Here is a 15,206-nt window from a genome sequence, read left to right on the forward strand (position 1 = left end):
GGGGAAAAAGACATTTCCACCCGTACTCCCTGCCTTTTCTTGCTACCGGTTAGCAGATTCCAAAGTTAGATCCCTTTCCAGGAAGCTTCTCCCCTTTTATTTTGTTTTGTTCTTGAAGCTTTTGCCCGTATTTCTCTACCTCGACTCTATTTCCAGGGACACCCTCCATCCTTGGCTTTTCTTGCTATTCTCCTCTACTGTCTTTTAATGGGACGCAGCTATTGAATTTCTTCCAGCTAAGCCCAGCCTCAACACTGCATCATTTCTCGTGGATTGTGCACAAAACGGAGTTAATTAGGCTGAGTCCACGAGCTGCAGGAAAATAAAGTTCATTTCTTCTTTCTGATTTCCCTCTTCCCTGTGTGGCACTATATCCCTTCATTTCCGTATTTTAATGTAAATCTCTTTTCTGCTCATCTGCATGCATCTTAGAGAGAGATGCCTTGAGGTGGCTGATGTAGCAGTGTGCTGGGAATCACGGGGAGGGCAAGGGAGAGAAAGGAACATACACTTAATGGTCTCAGAGGTCATTGTGATCATGACACATTGGGACAAGGAAAAGCTGAGCTGCTCTAAACACTACTAAGCATGCACCTTAGGGACAAAGGGCAGTCTCCCTAGATGTGGCAAGTATAGCTCTTTAATTGTATGTGCTTGTGAATGGCAGTAGATTTGACTGTGCTTGGGGTGGGTATAATGTTTACAAGAGGAAACATTGAGTGTGCTTTTCCTGCTGTTTTTAATAGGTGGCCTCTTCATCCGAAACACAGATCAGGAATACACTGCTTTTCGATTAGCAATTTTTCTTCATAACACCAGCCCCAATGCGTCGGAAGCTCCTTTTAATTTGGTACCTCATGTGGACAACATTGAGACAGCCAACAGTTTTGCTGTAACAAATGCCTGTAAGTAAAACATAAGTTATGAAAAATGAGAAGAGAATTAAAACCAAGCAATAGAGTCCTCTTCCTCTTTGTTATTATTTAATTTTTTTTAGAAGGAATTTCAAGATTCCCACAGTTGCCTGGTTTCAGGACAAATCAGAGTTAAAAACAAGACTTCATCTCAGGGATATTTAGCTGGTTTCTTTTGTTTTCTTTAATTTACTTCTTTTCTTTAATTTCTTTAATTTCTTTTTCTTTTCTTTCTTCTCTTCCCTCTCTTTGCTTCTTCCTGACTTTCTCTTTTATTCATTAGCTGTCTGGATCATCCAAGTTAAATTCTCCTTTAACATTTTAGTGTTATTCCTATCATCTGAATGTCAATTTAGTGAAAATTGTGCTCAAGCTAGTTTTTTATTCTGTTGCTTTGGTTTTTCTTATTTGCTTTTCACTTGAGTAAGCATAGGTCTTGCATTTAAAGAAGACACATGCTCTTTTACATTGATGAAGGCCATGGAAGGCTTGCTAATAGTGAGAAAAAGAGGGGAGTGGTGGTGTGGAGGATATATATTTGAGTCGGTTGGTTGACGCTGCAGATGATCTGGTGATGTCACTTGAGGCTGCCCTGCCCTTATATTCTGGGTTGTAAATGCCTCTTACTATCACGTAATGCATATATCCTGTGGATATAACTCCATGAATCCTTACCTCGATGCCAAATCACATTAGGCTCCCATTCACCTGAATTCACCAACCAACCCAGCTTTATCTACTATCCCACACAATGAAACTAAACGGGTGAGCTCACCTAATGCCATAAGAAAGCAGTTGTACAATTCCTTCTACTCTCACCAGGATAATGTATAATTTAACGTAAAAAAAAAATACAATCAACTCTGCATATTAGTTTAAAACACATTGAAACATGATCAGTCAATAGCAGTTGTATTGCCTTTTCCTTTTGGAAAGAAGTGCATGTTTCAAATATCTCCTCACATTTATATGCTAATTTACCAATGTTCTCAATTAATAAATTCAGGTAATGACTATAGATTTTTTAAGAAGCAGGAATAGTTTCTACATAAAATTTTGCATGTTTTCACAGTTAATAAAATGTTCAAGCTGAATTGTAAAGCCTTTTTATCATATGAAGCTGGGTACATTTTTATTTAAAATTCTTTCAGTACAAGAAAGTGTACTGAACAAAGAAACTAGTGAAATTGAAAACAATGTTTTAAAATTTGTCTGGAGGACATCTGTTTCATCAACTTAAATTATTTAATTTGTGTGTGTCGGCTGTTAATTCATCTAGCAGATAACATGATTAATTTTTCTTAATTTTTGGTGTCTCTTTAACTGTTAATTCTTTTTAGAACTTAGTTTCATGAGGAGCTTGAAGCATGTGTCACTTTTGCAAAGTGTAGAATTATACTGTTTTTCAGGAAGGCTATAGATTCTATGAGTTGCTATTTAATTTTTAAAAATCTCTTGACATATTTGGTGATAAAATCAATATTGCATTAAAGCAAAAGGGAGTTATTTTTAATCAGAAGTACACATAAATTAGAACAAGGTTTGTGGGTAGTCGTTTTGGTAAAATTCCTCCATTATTAGTTTTATGTTCTGAGTTTTAAAAGGGATGTCAACATTCTGAGTAGTTCTAAGGAAAGCATTCTTGTTAAAACCTAAATATTATTTGTTTATTTAAGTATTTGTTTCATGTCTCTCCTAAGATTCTGTCAGTACAAATCGTACTACCTTTAAAAGTAATCTATGATCCAAATACATGTGAAAGTACTTTATCAATAGTAATTATTTTAAAATATTATTATTATTAACTTTTGAAAGATTTCCTTACAAGTTGAAGATATATCTGTTTTATTTTGATTCAGTTTTACAAATTAAGATCTTAAATATTCTAAAGTTTGTATTGTGACTTCCAATGTAAACTATATGAGGCTAATCCTCTTTTCCTCCTTTTTGTTTGTTAACCTCATTTGGGATAATTGTAACTAGTATTACTTTATTTATGTAATGAAAATATATGTGAAATCAAGTGTTACTGGTAAAGGACTTGTAAACACGATAAATATCAGCAAGTTGCATACAGAATTAAAAAGTAGAAAAAATATGAAACGTAGAGTATGCTGTTCTTTAACATATAAGGATTGAGAAAATTGACACGAGTAAACTTTAAGTCTGTTTATTTAGAATCCAAGTATAATGCAGTATTAGTGATCTAATATTTGTTATAATCACGTACAACTGATTTTGCATATGTTTAAAATTTTTTTTGAGAAAACAAATTGTAAATAAGGAGAAAACATTTTCTAGCAGAGAAAAGGAAAGTTAATTCGACAAATGAGTGTGCTGAACATCCTTAAGGCAAATCTAAGCAGAATTTGGGAAAAAAAATCAATAGTCAGAGTGTGGGTCAGGTGATTGGTGTTTGTTGAATGGACTGACCAAGACCATACAGACTCGTGATTTTCCAATCTAATTAAAGGTAAAACGTAAGCAGTAAACATAAGGCAACCTCATTTATCAAGCTCTATGCCTTTGAGTACAAAAGGGTAAAAATAGGTCTTGAAATTTAATGTTCTAGAGAATTTATATGAAACTTACTCCTCACCATGAGATGAACTGGATTTTTAAATTTGTAAAGTTAGATTAAATATAAAGACATAATATGTGGCTGGTTAAGTTTATTTTAGTCATGATTTTTCTACAGTGGTTCCTTGTGAAACTGCAGGATCTGGTCTTTCTGTGAATAAGGACCATTAAACAGTATATGTTTAATTCTTTTGTGGAATGTATACTCAAAAAAAAAAAAAGACAAAGAATAAAGCGTGTTGGTTATCTAGGGGACAGCTTATTTAATGCTGGTTCATCTGCCTCAAAACTAAATTAGTGCTCTAAGAATACTATGGTAAGATAAACTATTCTATGTATAGAGTTTACATCCTCATAAGTCTAAACCTGATTAAACTTATAATTTTGGGTATAAATCCCACATTCCTGAGGAGGGAACAATTTTGGCTTACAGTTTATTCCAATTATTCTATTGTTGGAAAGTCACACTTTGATGAATATTAAGCTAAAATTATGTGAAATACAGATAATACAAAATTATGACCTATTACAATAACAAAAAAAAATGAGTGTAATAGCCCTTGTAGTCAAATTTCAAGATATAATTACAAGTATACATTTTTGTTGCGATGTATCCGAAATATGAAGTATGACACAATGGACATTTAAAAAATAAATTTAATATAGGCAACCTTCTTTAATTAAAATGTCATACTGTTGCATCACAGGTAAATAACAAAATAGTTACCTTTGCAAACAAAAATGCTAGTTTAATTGGATATGTCCAACACAAAACAATTTGAAATAACTCAAAAGCTGGCTGTTTTCTCATATTTTTCAATAGTTAATGGATAGAAATATTTTGGTTTGGGGGATGATATATGTTCAGTTTGACCGGAAGTAATAATGAAAATGCTAAATTAGTCCGTCTCCAAATATTGCAAAAGATAAATATATTTTAGTCATTTTGATTATTAGTTTAATTCAGCTACATTGGAAATCCTGTAAAAGAATCAGCCCTTTAAAAAGGCAGTCCCTGTCCAATATAATCCAGAAATATTCAGATTCTGAAATGAGTCATTTAAATCTCAGATGGCAATAGGAAGTACCAATAGAATGGATCAAGTACACATGTATTATCACCTTGATGAAATAATAAGAGAATTTTATAGACTACTTTCAACTTTTTAAATTTTGATAGAAAGGACTAATTGATTAACATTTTTCTTGTTTTAAAGAGTGATATTTTTTACCTTGTTCCCTTTTTCTAGCTGGAATCATTTTATTCAATTGTTTAATAGATAATGGATTGAAAAGGTAAAAATCACAAATAGAATCAATATTATGCCCTAGTAATGATGAAAAAGCTGTTCTTTTTTAAGTTAAATATGAATTCTGTGTGGACGATTTATTTGTGGACTCTTAAGTATCCAAAATGAGCAGTACTTTACAAAGTACTTGTAAAAGTATATGTAAAATAAAGTTGTTTAGTTAATTTAAATACATTGAAGATGTGACACTAAACTTAGTAGGCGCTGCAGGATTTTCCACTTATAAAGTAGGTACTTAATAAAAACTCACTGAATTTTGTGTACTAAATAACATAACATTTTTTGTTTAATTCAACTATGTTTAAATATTTATGCACGTTTTCTCTTCCAGGATCATGAAGTCCTAAAAGGGCATTCTAAGGGTTTACATTGGACTAATATAATAATCTTAAACATGCTAAAGATAAAATTCAGATGACTTGACCTGCAAAGTTGCTAATAAAGAAATACCAGAATTAAATAGTATTTGACCTTTGCCTATATTTAGGAAAATGAGTGATGTGACTCAACTGTGATTCTCATTGACTTTTCTTGTTTTGAATTGGTAACAAGCTTCTAAGTTGATTTTAAATAATTCTTTAGTTTTATATGTTTTCTCTCTTACCTTAATTTTTCATCCTGAGATTGACAAAGATATGAGTCATATTCTTACAGTTTTTGTCTTTCTTAAGTGATAGGATGATGCATAATTTGTATATATTTGATGTATTTTAGAGTTGTCATAGGATGAAGCTTTCATAAAGCTGTCAAAAAAATTCCTAATTTTTTTTCAATCTGGAAAGCATTATTTCTCAAGGAGGAAATATTTTACTTCCTGACGTTGGGAAATATATATATATATATATATATATATGATAAAATCTATGTATAAGATTTTATATGTATAAAATCTTATTAGAGTACTGTTATTATTGTTCTGGATTTTAAAATGAAGGATAAATAACAATACACCTTACACTTTATGACAACCCATAGGTTTTTTAAAACTATAGATGTGTGTGTATATATATATTTATATATTTTTCATATATGTATATATGATTTTATTTGACCTCAAGCTAATCTTATAGTGAGACAGTCTAAAAAGAAAGTAATTATGTTCTAGTTAAGACAGCTTTGGTACAAAGGAGTTACTTTACTTTCCAAAGACTCTCTGGTAATAGACTACAAAGCCAGAGCTTGAACCAATTCTTATACCTACTATCCTAGTACTTTTGCCAGAAGGCCATAAGGGTGTAGAAAAGATAACATCTATATTGAGCCTGCCTGAATTAAGAAAGAAACAGGAATTGCCATTTATCTTTTCTCTAATTTAATTGCAACATTTTGAAGAAAACAGGGCAACACAGTTCTGGGCAACTTATTCATGAATCACATGACAGTGAATGACAGAGCGAAGGCTGAAGTCATATTATGTAATGAAACCACCCATTCATTCATTAGATGAGATAATGAATTATCCATTTACTCATTAAACATATTTATCAAGAGCAACTTTATTCAAGACATTATGCTAGCAGCTGGCAACACAAAAACTTATAAGAGTAGTTGCTGACCTTAAGGAGCTGATAGTACAGTGGGAAAGACAGACAAGTCAGTGATTACAGTAAAGATTACAGTACAATATGGTAAAGTGCTATGACAGAGAAATATTGCTAGGAGAGGGATGGACAGGGAAACGGGAAGGATAATTACACCAAACTTGGCATGGCATCCTAAGGATGATATTGCATGATCTGGTGTTAAGATCTAGTTGAGTCATTTGAAAAAGAACAAGGAAGGAGAGCATGCCTTGTCAAAGGAGTGGTGAATGAGGAGACACCAAGTTGTGGGAGAGCCAAGCGTCTTTGAGCCATTGAACATGGATTAGTCTGGCAGTAGTATTGAATGTGAGGAGAGGAGGTGTGCTAAGGGGTGGGACTGTTGATCTCAGAGGTTATGTAGCTGTGGTCAGGACACTCTTCTGAATACAAAGAGGGACCCATAAATGATTGGAACACAATTAATGACATTTATAAAGAACAGGCTAGGTTGAAGGGGGAGAATGAATTGGAAGAGGACAAAATGGGACAAAAAAGACCGGTTGACCGAGTCTTAAAGTAATACTATTTAGAATAATGGCTGCTGAGATAAAAGTGGAAGCATGGAGGAAAGAGAAAAGCACACAGATCTAATGCAGAATTTTTGATGGAACTTCATGATTGGTTGGATGTCTGTGTGGGAGGGTGCAGGGGAAGTGTGGTAAAAATAAAAGATGTTTTTCCAGTCTTCTGGCTTGGGCAAATGTTTAGATAGTGAGTAAAGAAGCAACGCACAGAAGGAGCAGATCTGAGTGGGGAGAGTGACTTTACAATGGACTTACTGATTTTGAGGTGTTAAAAATACATCCAAAGGGGGATGTGCAGTAGAGATTTGGACATGTGTGTCTGGAGCTTTTGGGTTCAGTCTGAGCTGAAGACAGATGATCAGTGAGCCTTGGAGACTTGGAAGTGAATGAGATCACCCAAAGAGAGCAGAAGCAGTGCCAAGAGTGCTGAGAATCAAACCCTAGGAAGAACCAATGTTTGAGGGGAAGAGAGAGGAAACAGGTAAAACAAAGAAGGCTGAGGACAAGGGGTCACAGAATTCAGAGGAAAATGAGGCAAGAGTAATTTAATAGAAGCCAAAAGATAGGGAAACTATCAAGTAAACAGTGCTCAACCTTGTTGACAACTGCAGAGTTTAAAGAAAGAATTGCAAAGGTAATTGTAATATCTTCAACATAGGTCTTTCCTTTTCTTTTCAGAATGTTCTTTTGTATTTGGCCAGGAAAAAAAAAAAAAAAGGAACCCCATAAAGATTCTAATACTACATATGTTTTTGGATATATTGGCCTAGAATGTTCTTTCACTTAGAGATATGGAGAGATAATCTCCTCTGGAGTTTTGAGCCAGATGAGTTTGAATTGGCAGCCTGATAGTGGGCAAGTTACTTAACACTTCTAAGTCTTGATTTCCTAGTCTATTAACACAGATAAATCACATATATCACATATAAATTTTATGAATATTAGAAAATAATTTGGAAAATGTTCCACATATAGTTAGAAATCAGTTATATCTGTATTTCATTTTCTGTGTCATATGGAAATTGTATATCTGAGCCAATTTTAACATTTCAAGTTATTTATATTTTATATTTATATTTTTTAAAGTCACTTTAAATAGATTTTTTGATATTTCATAGAAAATGTTTTGACTTCTCATTGAATTGTTAATTTTAAATCATGTACACAAGTCTAAAGCCATATTCATCGAAATTATTTTTAAGTCTTAAGAGAGGGTAAATTTATCTAAGATCTTTGGGCCATTCAGAGAGAGGATTGTTTCATTGATAGATTAAAGGAGGTCAATGAATTCTCCTAATTTTATGCAAAATTGTGTGTACTTGTGCACAGTGTGTGTGTGTTTACAGAGACACAATCAAACTTTTGAACAGCTTCTCAATGAGTTCCAGTCACAAAAAAGGCCCAGTACTTCAGCCCTAAAGGAGCCACACATAAATTAGATGAACAAAAGGCTCTTCATTCCCCATCTTCATCATTTTAGAAGCAGAATAGATTTTAGCCTTGAAACCAACCAGGAATTTTTTTTTAATGAAATCCATCTCTACTACCTTCTTCCTTAACATAGAAAATAATCAGTGTGTCTTAGCTGGAAAACCCCTTGGCTTGGTCCTCTGCCTCTCACATTGTCATCTTATAATTTTTATTCATTCTCTTACTACCCAAAGTGTTACATATTCTACATCAGCTCATTCTATTTTTATCACCATTTACTTTTCCCTACCATCACCACTCCTGGAACACTGTGTTCTTGAAGGTCATCAGTGACTTACAAATTAGTAAATCCAATTGTTATTTCTTATGCCTCGTCTCAGAATAGTTTGCAGGATTTGACATTGCTGACAACTCCTTGTTCTTTGAAACTCATTCCTCCTCTTGTAATAATAATAAGTACTATAAAGAGTACTGTGTACCAGATTTTGTGATCTCAGTTCTTACAAAACTCAAAAGTAGGCATTTTATTACTCTCATTTTATAGATGAAGAACCTGAAGATTTGCATAGCTTAGAAAATTTGTCTAAGACGACAAAGTATCCAGGGCATCTGAATTTAAAGTCAGTTTTCTTAGCCAATAGAAGATTTATTTGCCTGCCATTCATACCACAGCATCGTGATCAGTATAGTACTGACAAAATGCCCAGCATTCAGTGTGATTGTCGCCGGTTAACTCTTAATTCTGATATCAAGATGTTTTTCTTAAAGTTACCTCTGTCACAACTTTTACTTACTCCAACAAATATGGACATATTGATTTTTCTATGTGGTTTGTAACGCAGCACAAAAATTTCAGAATCCTAAATGGTAACACCCCCATTACTTTATATTGCCAAATTCATGTCATAAACACAACCAACTGTAAAAACGACTAAATGACTCTTTTAACTGTTATGTAAACAGTGTTGGATGCTTCATTAGTTGGCCAGACTACATATTTTTATAGCAAAATTATTTGATTTCAGGATAACTGCAGATATTCAAAACTATGTTTCAGAATGCTTCACTTAAATATTTACTGAGCTATCAAGTATTTTGTTTCTATTTTTTGGGGGGGTCATATTTTTGGATTTCAAATAAATATGGTGATGAGTGTCCTAAAGAACACCACGCTACCTCCAAATTGCTCAGTTTTAGAGCATCATCAGGTGCCTCTGACTTAAGAAAACTGTTGATATTGTCAATAAAAGTTTAATGCTATGTTAGAAATAAAAGATAACAAATATTTGAGATATATTCCTTCTTTCAATAAGCCACTCTGTTTTTCCAGAAATAGCAAAAATTATACTATAAGCTGTAATCACTATTTGCTTATTTTTGTTGCTGATATGTTTATTCCAAAATGAGCAGACCTTAAATATATTATGCCCTGTGATTTTCTCATTTTTTATATTTTTATCTTAAAACTCACACATACTTGTAAAAATTTCAAATACTTCAGAAATCTTAAAAAGTTAGAATATTCCTTAATCTCAGCACTTGGAGCTAATCGGACTAAACAGTTTGCTACAGATCTTTCCAGACTTTTTTTTTCTGTATAGACCTGGAGAAACAGACAGTACTCTAAACATAAGCTTCTAGTATATATCTAGAAATAAAAGTATTTAATAGATAATATTTTAAAGCTATATCTTATTAATGGTTTATTTCTGTTAATCATAAAAGGTATTTTTGATATTTAAAAACTGCTTCATTTTCTTGTACTGCTGCATAACATGCCATGGTATGAATTTTCTATTATTAATGTACTCAATCCCCTCGGGATCAACATTTAGGTCTTTGATATTACATTCAGGTCTTTGATATTACAAACTAAACAACAGTAAAACTTCCTGTACCTGAGTGACTATTCCTGCAAGATCAATTCCTGGAGGTGAAATTGCTATATCAAATAATTTAGATTTATGCTTTTAATAAATATTCTTTTCAAAATTTATTTAAATTTACAACAACCAGTATGTGAGAATAATTTTTTTCTATTACTTGCCAACAGTAATGATTATCAGTTTTTTGAATCTTTGCTTGTCCTGATGGGTGAGGATGATTTCTCATTGCTGCTTTAATTTACACATTTTAGGTTAATTAGGAGGCTTAGACAATTTTCTCTTATTTATCAGATCTGTGTCCTTCTTTCTCTGTTCTTTTCCTTTGCAAATGTTTCCTTTTTCAGTTGTGAGAGTGTTTTACATACTATAGAAATTAACCCTTTGTCATAGATGTCGCAAATTATTTTTCCACTTTCCCTTTGGCTTCCAGATTCATTTATGATGTCTTTTGCCACACAAACATTTAAATTTTTTATTTAGCCAAATTTGTGACTCATTTTCTTTATGACTTCAGGGTGTTGTGTTAGCATAAAAAAGGCATTCCTAGCCTTACAACTATAAAAATGTTATTCTGCTTTTTTTAACATATTTATAATTTTTAATTTTATATTTGTAACACTAACTCTTCTGAAATTTATTTTCTTACGTTAGAAACTGATCATTGTGAGGTTTTTTGGTGCTATTTATTTGCATAAGCTGCTCTTTTAAAAGTACTTTGAACTGCTACATTTGTGCAAAACCGATGCTCTTTTTTGACTGAATTTGAGCTTGGACAGAAATTCTGCTCTTTGTCTTCTGAAGCTGTCCTATTTGTTGTTCTTCACTTATTAACTCCTTTCTGATAGTCTTGCTCCTTCTATTATTTCCTTCTTTTTTCTTTCTTCTGATTGTCACTCACCACCTGATCAAATCCCCTTGCCTCTCCCTCCAAAATACATTACATTTTCACTTTCTCCATCTCTATTTCACCCTCCATGTTCAAATCAATGGTTCTACTTTAATTTTTTTACTTATATGAATTTATGAGGTAGAAATGCAATTTTGTTATATGTATAGATTGTGTAGTGATGAAGTCAGGGCATTTAGAGTATACATCACCTGAATAACGTGCATTGTACTCATTAAGTAATTTATCACCATCCACCCTTCTCCAACGTCCCCCATTATTCAGAGTCTACAATGTCTATTAGTCCAAACTCAATTGTCCATGAGTACACATCGCTTACATCCCACTTATAAATGAGTGCATGTAATATTTGACTTCCTGTGTCTGACTTGTTTCACTTAAGATAATGACCTCTAGTTCCATCTATGTTGCTGAAAACAACACAATTTCATTCTTTTTTATGGTCAAGTAATATTCCATTGTTTTACATATATATATATATACACATCATATTTTCCTTATCCAGTACTCCACTGATGGACACTTAGATTGATTCAATGATGTTGCTGTTGTGAATAGCTCTGTGATAAACATATGAGTGCAGGTATCTTTATAATGATTTATTTTCCTGTGTATAGATACCCAGTAATGGGATTGCTGGATCAAAGGCTAGAACTATTTTTTGTTCTTGAATGAAAAGTTGTTCTCATTTGCATTCCCAATTGGTACTACTTTCATAATTTCATAATTAATCTCCTGCTTCTGCTTTTTACCTTTCTCCATCTACTTAACATATTTGAGCAGGGGGTACCCTTCTGAATTTATAAATCAGAGACTGTTATTTCTGTACCTAAAACCCTCCGATGACTTTTCATTGTTTTAGAATAAAATTCCAACTCTTTACCATGGTCCTGCATGAACTGACTCTTGCCTACTTCTTTGTCTTGTTCACCATTCTGGGGTCCACTCTGGTATGCCCTTGTACCTGCCATTCCCTTTTATTGGACTCCTCCAATACAGTTATTTGCCTAACTAGAGTTTTCTGAACCTTTAAGACTCAGGTTAAACGTCACCATCTCAGAAAACTTTGCTGGCTAACCTCTGTAGCCTAATTTATCCCACACCCAAACACCAATCACTCTATATCAAATTGCCAATGTAATGATCATCTTTGCTTTTTTTTGTCACAATCTGTAACTATTATTTCCAAATATTTGTTTACCTATTTATCATCTATATCTCTTATTAGAATAAAAACTTTCAGAGCTGTGTCTTACTTTTTAAACACTCTGTCTTCATAACCTCTCACAATGTTTGGTGCAAAATAGGAATCAGTAAATATCTTTGAATAAATGAATGAGAAATTGGTGGTGAGTTTTCTCTTCATTCATCTTTGGGGTGTCCTTCAAATAGCTAACACTTTTCCTGTGTTATATTAGCGAAAAGTCAAGTGAAGGATATGAAGACAATGGGATAGTAGATCCAAAATAAATATTACATATTTTGTTTATCTTAAGCATTTTTTCTCATTTGTTTCCGTTAAATTCAATTTAACATATGAGCTGAGTATAAGGAAAATACATCCTAGAAGAAAGAAGTTAGGACTGTGCAAATAGACCTACATTGCGCTGGTCAGATTGCACTTTGATAAATTTAAATCTGATAGAAGATAGATTCTAGGTGCATATAACATTTAGTGTCTGCTGACCAAAGAAATTGAAAATGCTTATACAAACCACTCTCAAAGTAGGAGAAAGCCCTTTTGGGAAGCCCAGGTGAACTAGCAAGCACACTCAGGAGAATCCCATCTGTTCAGACATTGGCTGCTTCCTCAGCACTTCTTGGAACTAGGAAGCTCTTGGAAAGAGTGGGTTAGAGTCAGATGTATGACATTACTCCTTTCAGTTCTTGATCATCTACATTGCACCTTCCATAGTAAATCTCACGAGCAATTTGTTAGTTTTCATAACTCTTTATTCCCTCCTTATTTGAAATTAGGTTATCCTTGGTTAATTACTTAATCTTTAACTATGTATACAGTCTTTCCTAGGCAAGTCTGAAAGGGAATTCATCACTTTTTGTTCCAAAAATTTAACATCAATATAAAGTGATCCCTTTTTTCCTCCCAAGAAAACATGCATGTCTCCTCCTTTCTTAATAGGAAGTTTGTTAAGTCAAAATGTTACTTTATCTTCTCTGACAACTAGGAAGCTCATTTTCAAGTTTACTATTTAGTAATAACATTACTCCTCATTTTAAACATTTTTAGTTGTTTTTACATCTTCGATTTTTCTAAAATCATATTATATATGTATATGTAAGACATATGTATACAAGTACTACATATAGAATATATATACCTTTAGACTATGCACATTATTTTTGGAAAGCAGCACAGATACTGTGATTATAAATTTAAAAATGTCTATGTGATATCCCATTCAACACAGATGTTGGTCAGATTTTGCTTAAATAATCAAATTTCCTTTTTGGTAGTCTCTGTATCTTGTATATGCCTTGGAAGATAGAGAGAGAGGCAGACAGACAGACAGACATATATAGGCAGATAGATAGATAACCTGTCAACACTGTTGACAGTCAACCCTGTCAACACTGTCACGGACTGTGAGTTCCGTGACAACGAAGATGATACCGTATTAAAAACTCTATCATGAGGGCCTATTACAGTGTCTGGAACATTAATGTTCTGTACGCATATGTTTGCAGACTGTTTGTTGGAGGAAGTAGGGGAGAAAGAGAGAGAGACTGTTTCTTGACTGGATATCTGTAACAACAAATTCTTAGCCAGAATTGAATAACACAAAACAAATCTGGTTAATCTTCTTATGACTCACACTCGTTGCATTTTTAAAAAACAGGTATCACACATCCCTTTAGTGCTTTCTCAAGCTAAATAACATTTCTTTACATAACATAGTTTCTAAAACCTTTAACATCCAAATTCTGGCATTCTGGTTGTCCCCTGGACTTACTGAAATTTTGTTGAAATATAATAACTGAAATTAACTCCCACAATACGCTCCTGTTAGGATCATTACAGAATTAAACTCCACATTCCTGACACTCATGATTATGGCCTAACCTGATCTATCTGGATGGGAATATTACTTCCAATTATTTAGGCATTATACATATAAAGAGTAGCCCAAGATTATTTGGGTCTTAATTATTCAGTTGCATCGCTATATTGGTTCCTGTTAAGTCTATGCTCACACTCTGTTCTTTTTCCACACGAATTGCTACAAATTAACCTCTCCATAGAACATTTAAAAAAATTCACAGTTAGAGATCTTTTTTTATGTTCACTCTTAAAATTTAATTTGTTTGGAAACATCTAGACCATCCTCAATCTTAATTCAACTAGCTATAAACTATTTTAAATTCTGTTGGACTCTTTACTATATGATTATCCATATTGCTGATTAAAATGCAGAACAGGCTGTGATATAGGATAGATGTGGGATGATGCCAGGATATGAATGAATACATTTTAGGTACGTGTGGGCAGTTACATGTGGATTCTTTTAAAAATAATTAATTTGATCAAATTTCTCCATATTGTTCATAACAGTTGCCATTTCACTATACTGGTAAACTTTTTAAACTAAAACAAACATAAGGGCCGTGAAATCTTGGGGAAATATTTCAATGCAACTACATTGGATAAAGGAAAGCGCGCACACACACACACACACACACACACACACACCTGGCACTCAGATTGAAAAGAAAGGACAGAAGATATATAACAAATAATTCACATTGGAATAAATAAATAAGCCCAGTAAACAAACTGTGAAGTATATTTAACCTTAATAGAGAAAAACAAATTGAGATAACAATTTTACATAATAAATTAGCTAATTTTGGTGGTAAAGATGAAGAGAATGTTAAGTCACTCAAGATAGCTGGGACATTTAAAATTGATACAAAGCCTTTGAAAATCAATTTGTAACCATTTATCAAAAGCCATTAAACTTGGGAATCGTTTGACCCCATGAATATAGGAAAACCTCTAGACACGAACATTTCATTACAGCATTACCTAGCAATAGTTAGTTGGGGAATGGT

At 33.1% G+C, this 15,206-nt stretch overlaps 1 protein-coding gene across 6 annotated transcripts in view; it reads left to right on the top strand.

Annotated features, from left to right (window-relative positions):
- GRIA4 (glutamate receptor, ionotropic, AMPA 4) overlaps positions 1-15,206 on the top strand; it is a 392,568-nt gene that overhangs the window by 2,671 nt on the left and 374,691 nt on the right. For all 6 annotated transcript variants that reach the window (XR_001008469.1, XM_012002387.1, XM_012002385.1 and 3 more), the window contains one exon: positions 747-905. Coding sequence is in view for 5 of the 6 variants with exons in the window: in XM_012002387.1 (XP_011857777.1) it covers positions 747-905 (159 nt within the window). In the remaining variant the exon portion in view is untranslated. The remainder of the gene's footprint in view (positions 1-746; positions 906-15,206) is intronic.

Source organism: Mandrillus leucophaeus, unplaced genomic scaffold, assembly GCF_000951045.1.
Source record: "Mandrillus leucophaeus isolate KB7577 unplaced genomic scaffold, Mleu.le_1.0 Scaffold685, whole genome shotgun sequence".
Classification (NCBI taxonomy): domain Eukaryota; kingdom Metazoa; phylum Chordata; class Mammalia; order Primates; family Cercopithecidae; genus Mandrillus; species Mandrillus leucophaeus.